The sequence below is a fragment of the Octodon degus genome, unplaced genomic scaffold (genome assembly GCF_000260255.1).
Source record: "Octodon degus isolate 3935 unplaced genomic scaffold, OctDeg1.0 scaffold00123, whole genome shotgun sequence".
NCBI classification, from domain to species: Eukaryota; Metazoa; Chordata; class Mammalia; order Rodentia; family Octodontidae; genus Octodon; species Octodon degus.
In genome coordinates, this window is record NW_004524699.1 from 5,792,641 (window position 1) to 5,805,655 (window position 13,015).

Sequence of the window (13,015 nt, forward strand, 5' to 3'; positions counted from 1 at the left end):
AAGGAATGCAGCCCAGCCAGCCGCAGCTTAGCAGACCCTTCCGCTGCAGAGGCCCTATACCCGCTGAAGCCGATTGCGGCCAGTTCAGATCCCTGCTACCCCCCCCTCACAGGCACCTCAAGGAGCACAGCACGCTCAGGGGGACTGAAGGGGCGGAGGGAGCGTCCTGGAGAGAGCGCACCACCCCGAGCCCCCACCGCAGCGCAGAGCCAAACTTTGGCTAAACCGCACTCTTTTCGCCCCACTTACTTTGGCGCTCAGGGCACTTCTGCGCATGCTCCAGTGAGAAGCCCAGAAAAGCTTTAATAATGCGGCTGCCCTTAAGCGCCGCTGCCCCTCGAGGAAGATTCCTCCCCAAATGCTCCCAAATCTGATCCTAAAGCAGATGTAAGCCACAGAGGAAGCCGGCCCAGGAGAGCTGGGGAGTCCAGAAGTCCAGCTGGAGAATACCTTTCCAGCTCATTCCTGCCGCCTCAACGCAGAAACAAATGGAGGAACCTGCTTCCCACAGCAGGCGTGGCCCAGGGCTGCGACTCTGAGCCAGCGGCGGCCTCGGAGGACTGAGCCTTTCTGGAAAGCAGAGCGCGATGGCGGCCTCTTGGCCCACAGGGTCCACACTCGGGGGGAGCCCCAGGATGGGATCTTCGTCCTACGCCGGGCTTCTGCTTCGCCTTCTACAATGTCGTTCCCTTTTGTCCCCGAAGGATGCCATGCCCGTCCCCTTTTCCCCCGGTGTCCGTGGCGGCCATCTGGCCATGTCCAGAAGCAGCGCCTGACCTCCAGGGCCACCCACACCTGCGCTCCGCACACTCGGGGTCACGGCTGCCTGTACCTAGAGCTCCGCATTGAAGAGAGTAAACTAGAGGCAAATCGTCCTCCTCCCCGCACCCCCACCTGAAGGGCGTCCGGGCTGCCATCACCACGCTGGTCCTGGTTCCCCTAAGCGAAGAGAAGTGGGGTCCGTGTGCGGTGCTCTGCGGGCGGCTGCCGGAGCCACTCCTGATGCCGGATAGGACCGTGAGCGACATCTCCTCTGACAGCATCGTCCGCAGGGCCAGCGCCTCATGCGGTGCCTTCCCAGTCACCCTGGGGCTCCACCGAGCCGTTAGTCACCTTCTTGACCTTCTTCATGTTCTCCATCACCCCTGACGTCGTCACCCTGAAAAGGGACAAAGTTCGTGTTAGCAGAGAAATCCCCAATCGGTCAGCTCCCAGGGCCGGCGCCCACTTGGACGCGGCTCTCTCCTCTGCAGCCTCACACGAGGACGCCTCTGCAGTGGGACTAAGTCCACTCTTCCGCAGCCCCGCTGCCTCTCCCATTGTCCCAGGACTCTCACAAGGGCCTCCACGGACACCTCAGCCCTGCAATCCCACCTCCTCAGTGCGTTCTCTCTCCACCCCTGTGGTCTGTGGGCTGACACCTTCTGCTCTGCCTGATTTCAACACTCCGGAGAACTGCTTGTTGGAACACTCACAGCCAACATCAAATACACTCACAGTGAGACTGACAGCAAAACGAAATTTTTAAAAATGTGGGGCCAACATACTTTCAAAATTTTTACATAGATTTAATCCAGGACTAGTCAAATTACCAACAGCATACTTTACAGAACCAGAAAACACATTCCTGAAATTCATATGGAACTAGAAAAAACCTAGAATAGCAAAAACAATTCTGGGAAACAAAGGCAAGGCAGGGACATTACTTCCCCAAGTTGAAGTCATCTACAAAGCTACAGTACTGGCAAAGAAAGAAAGAGAGAGAGAGAGGAGGGAAGGGGAGGGGAGGAAAGAAAAGAGTAAAATACACTATTGGAGGATTAATGGAGAAGATTAGAAGATACAGAAACAGCTCCAGGCACATTAGCCACCTTCTCTTTGACAAAGGGGCCAAACCCCTTCACTGGAAGCCTGTTTCACAAATGGTGCCAGGAAAACTGTCTTCCCACATGTGGAAGACTAAAACTCCACACACAAGTCAATCAGGATGCACTCAACTAAGACCAAAATGGATCAAAGATCTAAATAGTAAAACAGAAACACCAAATCCACTGGAAGAGAAGATAGAAGAGGCAGAATTCTTGAAGACACAGATGCAGGCAAACACTTTAGGAACAAAACCTTGATCACACAGTAAATACCACAAAGAACTCGCCGCTGGGATCACATCCTATCAAAAAGCTTTTCAGGGGCCGGGGAGATGGCTCAGCAGAATAAGCACTTGCCTGACAAGCACAAGGGTCTGAGTTCAATCCCTGGTTCTGCAAAAAACAAAAAAAAAGCTTTTGCACAGCAGAAGAAAGCACTAACAGAGTGCAGGGACAATCTGCAGAATGGGAAAGAATTTATCAGCTATCCTTCAGACAAAGGATTAGTATCTAGAATATATAAAGAACTCAAAAATCAGACTCATATTTAAGAATAGGAATCTGAGCTAAATACACATTTCTCAGATGAAGAAGTACAAATGACAAATATATGAAAAAATGCTCAACATCACTGATGATTTGAGAACTGCAAATTAGAACGCTGAGATTCTACCTCACTGGGGAAAGAACGGCTATTATCAAGAAATGCGGGGGGCATGGGAAAAGGACCCTTTTCTACTGCTGGTGGCAGTGTAGACTGGTGCAACCACTGTGGAAATCACAGTGGAGATTCCTCAAGAACTAAAATTAAGAGGTTCCATCTGAGCCAGCTACGCCGTCCTAGCTCTCTCGAGTTAAAAGCACCACACCACAGGGATGCACGCACACCCATGCTCACAGCAGCACGGTCTGGAAAGCGCCCACATGTCCATCAACAGCTGAACAGAACAAGAAAACGCATTTCTGTACTACGCAGGGCTACTCTGCTACAAAGCAGTCATCTGCAGGAAATGCATGCACCTCGGGACCGGGATCGTGCGTGGAATAATGTGACACTCAAGTTCGCACCTGAGCTTCTCATGTGAAAACCCAAAAGGGTTCAAGGAGCAGAATGGAGGCAGATATGGGGAAGTAGGAAGGACATGTTCACACGGGGAGGGGGACGAGGGAGGCAGGAAGGAAGGAGGGAGGGAAAAGGAAAAGAGAATGGAAGGAAACTAGAAACAAAACTTTTGTAAAAGGGGAGGGGAAGGAGGAGTCTTTGGATGGGAGGAAAATGGAAAAAAAATCAAGCTATGCCACAGACAGATGCAAATTCTCTATGTGAATGTGATCACTGTGTGTATCTAAAAATACACTAATAAAATGATTGTGTAAAAAGAGCAAAAACCAAAAACCACACACACACACACACACACACACACACACACACACACACACGCACACCCCAGAATCTTTATCTAGAGAAAAAAGCTTAGGCCGAAACAAAAAACAATTTTGAGGGGTTATGATACAAACGGATCCTCCTTGTAAGACACAGCAGCTGAGAGAGGGACGAAGAGAAGGCATTCCCGCCAGCCACTCTCAGGGTTCAGCTCAGCAGTGCTGGGAACACTGGCTGAGCCCTCCAGTTCCTCAGTGCAGCCCAGGGAGCTGCATGAGGCTGCGGACAAGCTGTGGGTCCCCGCTGAGACTGGGGCAGCCGGCCAGGGTTCCCTGGTCGGGGCAGCTGTCACCAGCTGGCTGGCATTGTGCCTCTCCAGCCAGCAGCCACCTGTGAGCAGCACAGCTCAGCCTGGCCTCCTCCTGCTGCCTGAACAGAGCCCCGTGCCCTCCTCTGCACGGGACAAACCCAGCTCTGCCACACAAAGGCAGTCTGAGCTCTGGATCGTGAATGGCAGGCGGAACCCGGAGAAAGGACAAGGGAAGAGCTTGCCAAGCCCAATCGCCATGCGTGGCTGAGCTGGCCCTGAAGGTTCAAAATCATAGCAAGTGAGTAGGAAATGCAGCCCAAGGTCATGGTCCACAATGTGGAGGGCCCACAGCAGCTCAGCCACAAGCCAGCCAGGTGCAGCTGTGGACAGCCAGCCTCTCAGCCTGCATCTCAGACAGAGGAGCGATAGGGCTCATGGCAGCCCTGCAGGTGACCCCAAAGACGGCACTCTCAGACCTAAGCTGCTAGCAGCAGGCCTGATGGGGAAGGGATGAGAGCCCACAATGCCTGGGCTCTCAACTGCTGGAGGATGCGCCCAGGCTCCTACCATGCAGCCCCTTCCATTTCCTGACAAAGTGCAACAGCTGGCCGACACTGCGCTTCAAAGGCCTGGGGTCCAGGAGTCTAGGAGTGCCAGTCCTGCTAAGAACAGAGGCCACCCCCGGGGCACTGTGCTGCATGTTTTGAGTAGAGGGGTTGGGGCCAAGGAAGAGAGGAGGGGAGAGCTATGGGAGGGGGAGAGGAGGGAGGGGAGAGGAGAGGAAGAGGGAAGGGAGGATAGGGGAAGGAAGGATGAGGGGAGGTAAGGAAGGAGGGATGAGGGAAGGGAAGGAGGGAGGAAACAGGAAGGGAGGGGAAGGAGGGGAGAAAAGCAAGGGAGGGGAGGGAGGAGGGGAGAGGGGGAGGGCAAGAAGGCGGAAGTGGAGAGGGAGGCAGCTTACACCGCTTCCATTTCCAGGTCATCATCCTCCTGAGACAGCTGCAGGTACGGGTTGTCCGAGGCTGGTTGGAATTTGTACCCCGTCAGTACAAAAAACACCAGTGTGGCCATTTCATCCAGGAGCTGCGTATTACACAACACCAAGGTAAAGGATCAGTGACACCTCTCCCAGGAAAGCAGAGGTGCTGAACAAGCCGAGGGCCCCAGCCGCTCCTGCCCTGAGTGTCTGTCTCCTCAAATCCAGAGGCTGCAGCAGGGGCCTCGCCTGGACCGCACTGCAGAGGGGCTGCTGCCACCAGGCCTCAGGGGACAGTTTTTGACATGGGAGGCAAGGTACAGGGCGTGGAGCCCAGGGCCCTTGCATATGGGACACATGTGCTACCCGAGCCCCGTCTCAGCCCTTCCAAGGCTACCTTATTTTTTGTTTTTGCAGCAGGGAGGATCAAACCCAAGGCCTTCACTGAGCTACATTCCTGGACCTTTTAATTTCGAGATGGGGCCTAAGTCACTAAATTGCCCAGCTTGGGCTTGAACTTGTGATCCTCCTGCCTTAGCCCCTCAGAGCACTGGCCTTAGAGGCAGGTGCCCCCAGGCCCACGTCTCTGGTACATTAGAAAAATTCATTTCTATTTTCTAGTACTGGGAACTGAACTCAGGACCTCATGCTTGCCAGGCAGGCACTGGGCAGCTGAGCTATATCCCTGGCCTGAAGAACTCATTTCATACCACATTTTCCTACAGTGTGAATTCTTCAAGAAAAATGGTGCTGAGATCACTTGGCTGGCTCGCAGGAAGATGCTTCTAGGCCCCAAAGAGATGCCCTGTAAGAGCGGAGGGCCCAGCCTGGGCCCAGAACCACTCCAGGCTCTGTGAATTTAAATCATACTCTCTGCCCGAGGCTCTCCTCTCCAAAAGAATTTCTGAATTAAAAACCAAAATCAACGATGCAATTCTTCCTAGATGGCTCTGGTAATGCAGCAGTTTACTCTGACAAAGAGAAAGCTAAGTGTCTAGAAGAGGTGGAGGGTCTTAGTGGCTGCCCCCAGGTTCCCAGGTAAAGCAGAGCAAACAGGAGCCTATGCCCAAGACTGTCTCCCCCCACATCCTCAGCGCCCTGGTATCTGAGGCCAGCGTACCTGGTAAAGCCACTTCCACTGGAAGGGGACAGCCAACTTGAGGAGGAACGCGATGATCCTGGTGAAGTATATGTAACACACGATCTGCAGACAACAGGAGAGGAGAGCCAGCAGGGAGGTGAGAGGAACGCCTACACCGAGCCGAGGGCCACATGCTGTGCACACACACACGCACACCCCTTGCTAACTACAGCACTACAAGCACAGAGATGACTCCTGCCGGCTGCACTATGGTGTTCTTCCAGTCTTCAGGTGACCAAGACACAGCATGGTCACCCCCAGTGTCCTAGGAAGACATACCTTTCCTCACCTGGCCACACACACACACACATACCTGGGCTTGTCACCAGGGGACCATCTTGCCATTCTCAGGTTCAGAAAACAGCTACCTATCGCCAGGGGGAACCAGGACTTGTGGTCTCTGTCAGCAGATGCTGGGAGGGGTCTATGCTGAGGACATCAGCTTGGAGCACTTGGTGTTCCACCCACTACACAGCCCACTCCCAGGACAGGCCGGGACTCAGCCATGGAGGTGCAGTGCCCCAGAAGAGGCTCTCCTTTTGGGGGATGACATTATCCCTCACTAAAACCACAGCCAGAGTGGGTCCCCTGTCCCTGCTGCTCCACTGACACTTTAAATGTCTGCTCAGACCTGGGTACTGTCGCACTGGATAGCTGATGCTAAACCGCCAGCACAGCAGAGGCAAAGCTTGGAAAACCCACACTGTGGGCCCCGACCACACACAGGACTAGCTTCCTACAGGGGAATCTGAGGGGCGGGGTGGGGGACGGCTCAGAGGCCTAAGAGCCTGCTTGGCACGTGCAAGGTCCAGAGTTCAATCCCTGGTGCTCACCTCCCAAAGAAGACCAAGCACTCTCCAGGATACAAAGGCAGTACCATTACTTCAGAGCTGAGAGGAGAGAGGGTACCCAAGAGGGAGCTGGGGACTACAGGAATTTTACGTGAGAAAAAGGCTGTGAGAGAGTGTTGCAGTGCAGTCCCACTTTCCTAAAGAAATAAAATAGTGAAGCAGAGGCACAGCAACAGGGTCAGAGCGGAGGGGACAAGATCCTAGCTAGGCCCGTCACCGCAGGGAGGGGCTCCTGCAGGGCCCCGCAGGTTGCTAGGACGCATGGTTCTGCTTTCACATCAAACATGCATTACTTTTCTAAGTTGGTTTTTGTTGTTTTTTATTTATTTTTCTTGCAGAACCGGGGTTTGAACTCAGACCCTTGCGCCTGCCAGGGAAGCGCTTATTCCACTGAGCCATCTCCCCGGCCCCTGGTTTTTTTTTCCAAGACAAGCTTTCACTGTGTATCCCAGACCAACCTCAAACCTGGGCAATCCTCCTCAAGGCCTCAGCCTCTCAAGTTCTGGGAGTATAGGTGTACACTACTATTCCCAGCTACTTTCTCATGTATTTTATCATCATCATCATGTATTTATTTTTATTTATTTTTGTATTTTAGTAAAGGTCTACAGGGTCTCACTACACAGATCAGACTCTTAGTGATCCGCCTGGGTCCAGCCTCCCAAAGAGCTGGGCTTACAGGCATGCACCATCCCACCCAGTCCCAATCACCAGTCTCAGCGTGCCCTGGGCGTGGGGCTGGCACTGCACGCCGGGGATAAAACCCGGCTGCTGCACCTGCCTAAGCGGGTGAGTGATTTAATCCACTGAGCTATTTGGCTGGTCCTTCCCATGTATTTTATTTCTTGCAGAACCAGGGATTGAACTCAGGCCCTTGCGCTTGCTAGGGAAGCACTTATTTTACTGAGCTATCTCCCCAGCCCCTTCCCATGTATTTTATTTTATTTTTTTAAATTTATTTTATTTATTTTTTTGCGGAACCAGGGATCGAACTCAGGCCCTTGCGCTTGCCAGGGAAGCGCTTATTCCACTGAGCCATCTCCCCAGCCCCTTCCCATGTATTTTAAATCAAATCCAAAATTAGGAAGAAGAGGCCCAGATATTTAATTTTCACTTTAAGAAACACAACCTGATGCTAAAATGTAGAACTCAAGCAGAGCCAGACAGCTTGACCCCTTCTGCTTCCCCACATCTCCCCCCCACCCCCTGTGGTCAGCTCAGGCTGCCCTGGGGACAGGGCTGGCACAGCACATGGTGCCAGGAATTGAACCATGGTCCCTGTGCCTGCCTAAGCTTGCCTAAGCAGGCATTTTAGACCGCTGAGCTATCTTGCTGCCCCCCTCATCTTTTAAAGTTTATCTGTTCTGATCCTTGAACTCACTTTATTTCCAAGGCTTAGCGCTGCTTTACTCACCAAGACGTAGTAGTGTCTGAAAAGCTTCAGCTTTGCTAAGTTAATGGCAGCTAGAGAAAAAAAGAACAAAAGAAAAGCTCATGACTATGTGTCCCCACTTCCTACATAACTGTGACAAGAGTCTCACGTTGTTGTCCAGGTTGACCCCACGCTCTGGGCTCCAGCAGTCCTCCTGCCTCAGCCTCTGAGCAGCCAGGGCTGCAGGTGTGGACCACCCAGCTTAGCTTTCCTACTGCTGAGCACTGCATGCCCAGGCCCTGGACATCAAGAGGTGGGTCTGAGGTCCAAGCGAAGTCACACTTCCAGGAGGAGACTGCAGGTCAGGCCCCCTCCAGCAGCAGGAATAGGGGCAGGTGGGCGAGTGGCACAGCAGGGCCCAGGAAGCTGGTACAGCTGCAGGAACGACCCTCCCTGGGACTCACGGCATCCTGGCACTGGGGGCACCTGGACTTTCACCAGTCAAGGATGCAAGCGCTGTAATCCCAGGGACATGTGGCCAATTGCACTTCCATTTTCATTTCAGGCCTCATAAGGAGTCCTTCACATTCAACTGCCCTGGCTCCATCCCACTTGCGTGGGCAGTCGAGGTCCCCAGCCAGGCCAGCCAACTTCCTGACACTGCTGAGGGCTAAGAAATATGGATGACCATGATGGTAGCCCGGCTCCCTCCCCATGAGCACCCTACCATTCATCATGAACTTTCCTATAGGAGGCAAATTAATTTTGCTTAGTAGCATTGAATTACTGACTCAGGTGGAGAATGAGACTGCAGGTGGCAGGGGTTCAAACTTCCTTTCTCCTTGGCTCCTGATTCTTAGGTGGGGGTGGTGTCAAAGCTTATGACTCCAGAAAAATTTCCGGGAACCTTAAATTCCCTTCATGGGAATGATCAGGGAAAAAAGACCCTATGCGGATGGGGGATCCTGAGACTGAACACAGGACAAGGCACCCACACCCCCAGAGCCAAGAAGGAGCTGCAGTCACGTACAGCTCACAGGAGTCTCTGATGCAGGGCCCCACATACCATCGGACAACCTTGGAGCCAGCACCGGGTGGAAGCCAGGGCCTTGGCCTACTAGGTGCGCGCCCACCGCTACACCACATCCCAGGCAGTCTCCTTACTGTTGAGACAGCCCCTCCCTGTGCTTCTCGCCATTTTGTCATATAATTGGTGCAAACCACCAGAGGCCTGACTTGAGCCACTTTGTGTGAGCTTCTGTCTCTGCTGGCATGGGCTTCAGTGGCCAAGCAGGACTGGCAGCCCTGCATACAAGCCTGTGGCCCACACTGGGGCTGTGTGGAGCTCAAGCCCCAAACACTCTTCTCGGGAGGGCCTGAGAAGAACTGTTCACCATTGTGTACGTAACCTCTGAATGCTGCCTGCTGTCCGGGCAGAGGAACCCTACTGTGCCTCACGCAGCGCCAGCGGCCAAGTGGAGCAGCACTGCTACCTGGTCACACTGCAGGACAGGGACCAGGAAGGCTGCCGTGACTACAGCAACAGGAGTAGGCACGAAGGCTCTGAGAGCAGCGGGCTGCTGCCAGGCCTTGCGAGACTGGCAGGGAGCTGGGCCCACGCAGGCCCTGCACTAGGTCCCAGTGGGATCCCGAGCTAGTCCTCTGCTGGTGCTCAGGGCCAGGCTCTGCACAGCACAAGGTCAGGTCAGATCTCTACTTCTCGTTCTAAATCACTAGCTTAGCACTGCTGGGGAATGAACCAAGGTTTTGTGCAGGCTAGGCAAGTGCTCACCACTCAGATCTACACTTCTGATGGAGCTCGCCGAAGGATGAGGACCAGGAGTATGACCCAGAAGGTGGGTGCAATGCTCTCGAGGTATGGATAGAGCCAGAACCACAGGCTCCTTCACTCTGGTGGAGATGGAGAAGAGGAGTGGCTGGGCCTGAAGGCCAGGGCACTGCACACTGGGCAGAAGGGACTGATGCAGGCAGCTGTGACCGGCTGCACACTAACAGTGACACAACACATACAGCGGTGAGATGTCACCAGGCCCAGGGGCCACATCACCCAGGCCCTTAGGAATGGCCAGTGCTGTCCCTGAAACACAGCCACAACACACAGAGCTCAGGCTATCACTGCGCTGTTGTCCCCAGTGGTCCAATCGGCCTAGAGCCCTGCTCACACCCCGGTGCTTGGGGCAACAAAGCTGGGTGGTGGGGAGTGGAAAGAGGCTCCCTGAACAGGCAAAACAGGCCCTGTGCATCTGGGTGTGGGGGGCAAACGCCAGCTCTGTTCTTGCCCACTGTGTGGCCTTGGATCTCTCACCAACCTCTCTGAGCCTCTGCTTCTCCACCTGCTAGGGTGACCCCACCTTAGGGCTGCCAGGATGGAGGCTGCATGCGCAAGCTCACAGTGCCCACCTAGGCATGGGGTGACGGCACGTGACCCAGCGAGATCACAGAGCTTCCTTGGAACCAAGTGGCACCTCTGTGCTGCAGCAGCCAGGCTGAACAATGAGGCAGGGCCGCAGGGCCATGGGGCAGCGCAGCCCCAGGCCGGGCTGAGGCTGAGGTGGGCTGGAGGTGCAGGAGGAGCAGGCCAGCCCGCGCTATTTCTGACCCAGCACAAGCTGCAGCAGAATGCGCTGGGGAGAGGGAAGGGGCTGGGCAGGCGGCCTGGGGCAGAACTCAACCTGCAGCCCTCTCTCTCTTCACAGCAGGGATTTCTGGGTAAAAGTGAGAGGTCATGGATGGCGCTGGCACTCAGGAGTGTCACAGTCACCTGGGAAGGGTGTGGAGGAGGCCAAGGCTGTTGGCACCCCAGGAGGACAGGGTACGCAAGGCCTGCAGACCACTTTCCTCCAGCCATGCCCAGGAGCCCACGAGGGAAGTGGGCTGTGCACCCACAGCCAGGCCCTGCCCTGCACAGCGCACAGCCATATCCCAAGCCACGCGCACAGGAGGTGCTGCCCTCTCCAGATGTCACCACTTTTCTCCAAACAGATCAGCAAGGGGAGCTCACAGGGACCACCCCTCTCCCACGAGGGTGCCAGCATTGTACCAGACATGCAGATGAGGGACCCCTGTCAGACTGGTACGAAAGGCCTGGGGCTGGCCGGCAGAGAGCCAGCCTCAGGCCCCAGGCACCTTACTCCAAGGACCCGGCTCTCAGCCTCACCCGACACCAGGGAGAGCTGTCCATGGGGAAGCAGCCAGTGCTCCGTCCCCAGGAGCTGGCGCGGTGCCACCTGGGGGACCTGGGCGCAGGGCCCCGAGGCAGCCCCTTAAAGTGTGGGGCTACTTCCAATGATGCTTTTTTGAGCCCAAGAGAGCATCAGGCTCAAAAGTGCCCCATGGTCCCCTTCTCCTCTCCTCCCTGCCCAGGGGATTCGGAGAAAATTGTGAGTCAAACACAGTGACAAAGGAAGAAGCGGAAGCGCGCATGCTGGCTGGTAGCCTCAGGGCTGCTCTCCCTAAGCTCAGAGGCCCCACCCACAGGGACAAGGATTCCATGAGGCTGCACGCCTTGGCGCATCAACCTGAAGGCACTCACAGATGCACTCTGCCCCACGAAGTGACCCGCTCATCCACCTCAGAACTGCACCGAGGACCAAGAGTGGGGAAGGCTGCAGTGAGCCCAGCAGCCCCCCCCACGAAACGAGCTCCTTCATCCTCACACCCACCGCTCAGGGTCACCTGGAAAACGATTGCAAGTAACATCCCCAGGCACACATCCAGAGCAACGATCCCAGAGAGGACATCAGCGTCCCAGACGGAACTGCTGAGGGTCTTGCCTCTTATCACAAATTAAATCAGAGCAGACAAGGCAAAGCATCGAAGATGACACACTGCTGATCCACATGGCCTAGCTCGGCACAGAGGCGGCACTGGGGCCCCAGCACCTCAGGAGGGGAAAGTGAGAGGGATGAGGCCTGCCTGGCCACACACACGCCACCCAGACTGGGCCTCACAACAATAAAAACAGACAGTGGTACACACCTGTAATCCCAGAATTCTGGGAGGCCAAGACAGGAGAGTTCCAAACTGGAGCTCAGCCTGGGTGACTCAGCAACTCAGGAGGGGGTCCCCACCTCAAAATAAAAAAGGGCTGGAGTTGTAGCTCAGCGTGGAGGTCGCAGATTTATCCCGCAATGCACGACAGAACAGAGGAGGAGGAGGTGGACTGAGGCCGCAACAGGCAGAATCTTCCTACTCGGCATGCCTGGGCGCTCCACAGCCAAATGTCCCGGTGCAGGGCCGGGCATGGCCAGGCCCGCTCGCACAGCCCTCTCACTTGTCAGCAGCCGAGGATGAAGGTCAGACTTACGGTTGCTGGTGACCCTGCCTAGGTAATGGGAGGCCTGCGTGTCCCAGGACACCACAGGGACTGCTGAGGAGAGCTGGTGGCTGAGCTGTGTGCCAAGCAGCCAGGCAGGAGCGTGGCCCGAGGTGCACGCACAGCACCAGCACGGAGCTGGCAGTGTGGGCAGACGGTAGCCAAGCATCTGCGGTTCCGTGCTGGAAAGACAGGACGAAAAGGACAACAGCAACAGCAACAGGCCCCATGACAGTGCCGCGCCTCGAAATCTCCGCCTCCCACCTCTGCGAGCTCAAGGTGGCACGGCCAGCATCTCACACCTTTCTGCCTGGACCCCCAGCACTGACCCCAAAAGGTAAAAGGAAGCGGTGACTAGGCAGTGGATACACTGAGGAAAGCAATGAGAACAGGTTTTGGGAATTAAAAGAAATGGAATTATCCCTGTAAAAGTTGGTCCTAGTAGAATGTCCTTTCTGGGTGCCTGTCCTCAAGTATCCTTGCAGTGACCTGAACTTACCCAAGGGGCACAGAGCCTCTGAGCAGTGCTGTGCCCAGACTGCCAGCTCCTGAGCCTCATAAGGCACTCAGAGGCCGTGCAGAGGGCACCGATTGGCTGGGCTGGCCACACTCACGTGGGGGCTGCACGCAGGGCCGATGGCCCTCAGGTCTCACAGATGCCAACTTATGCCATGAGGGATATGGGTCTGGCCCAGGGACCCAGCACCTGCTGAGATGCTATCCCCTGGACAGGGAGGACCACTGCCCCTCCAGTCACACAGCAACAAGAGCAACAGT

The 13,015-nt window shown here is 55.2% G+C and overlaps 1 protein-coding gene across 1 annotated transcript in view; it reads right to left on the bottom strand.

Moving 5' to 3' along the window:
• Window positions 1-278: 278 nt before the first annotated feature.
• The window catches only part of Gpr107 (G protein-coupled receptor 107), a 57,373-nt gene continuing 44,636 nt past the window's right edge, over window positions 279-13,015 (bottom strand). The window contains exons 15-18 of the mRNA XM_012516748.2: window positions 7,945-7,994; window positions 5,659-5,742; window positions 4,524-4,645; window positions 279-1,159 (exon numbers count right to left, since the gene is read on the bottom strand). Coding sequence (XP_012372202.2) covers window positions 1,063-1,159; window positions 4,524-4,645; window positions 5,659-5,742; window positions 7,945-7,994 — 353 coding nt within the window. The 3' untranslated portion in view covers window positions 279-1,062. The remainder of the gene's footprint in view (window positions 1,160-4,523; window positions 4,646-5,658; window positions 5,743-7,944; window positions 7,995-13,015) is intronic.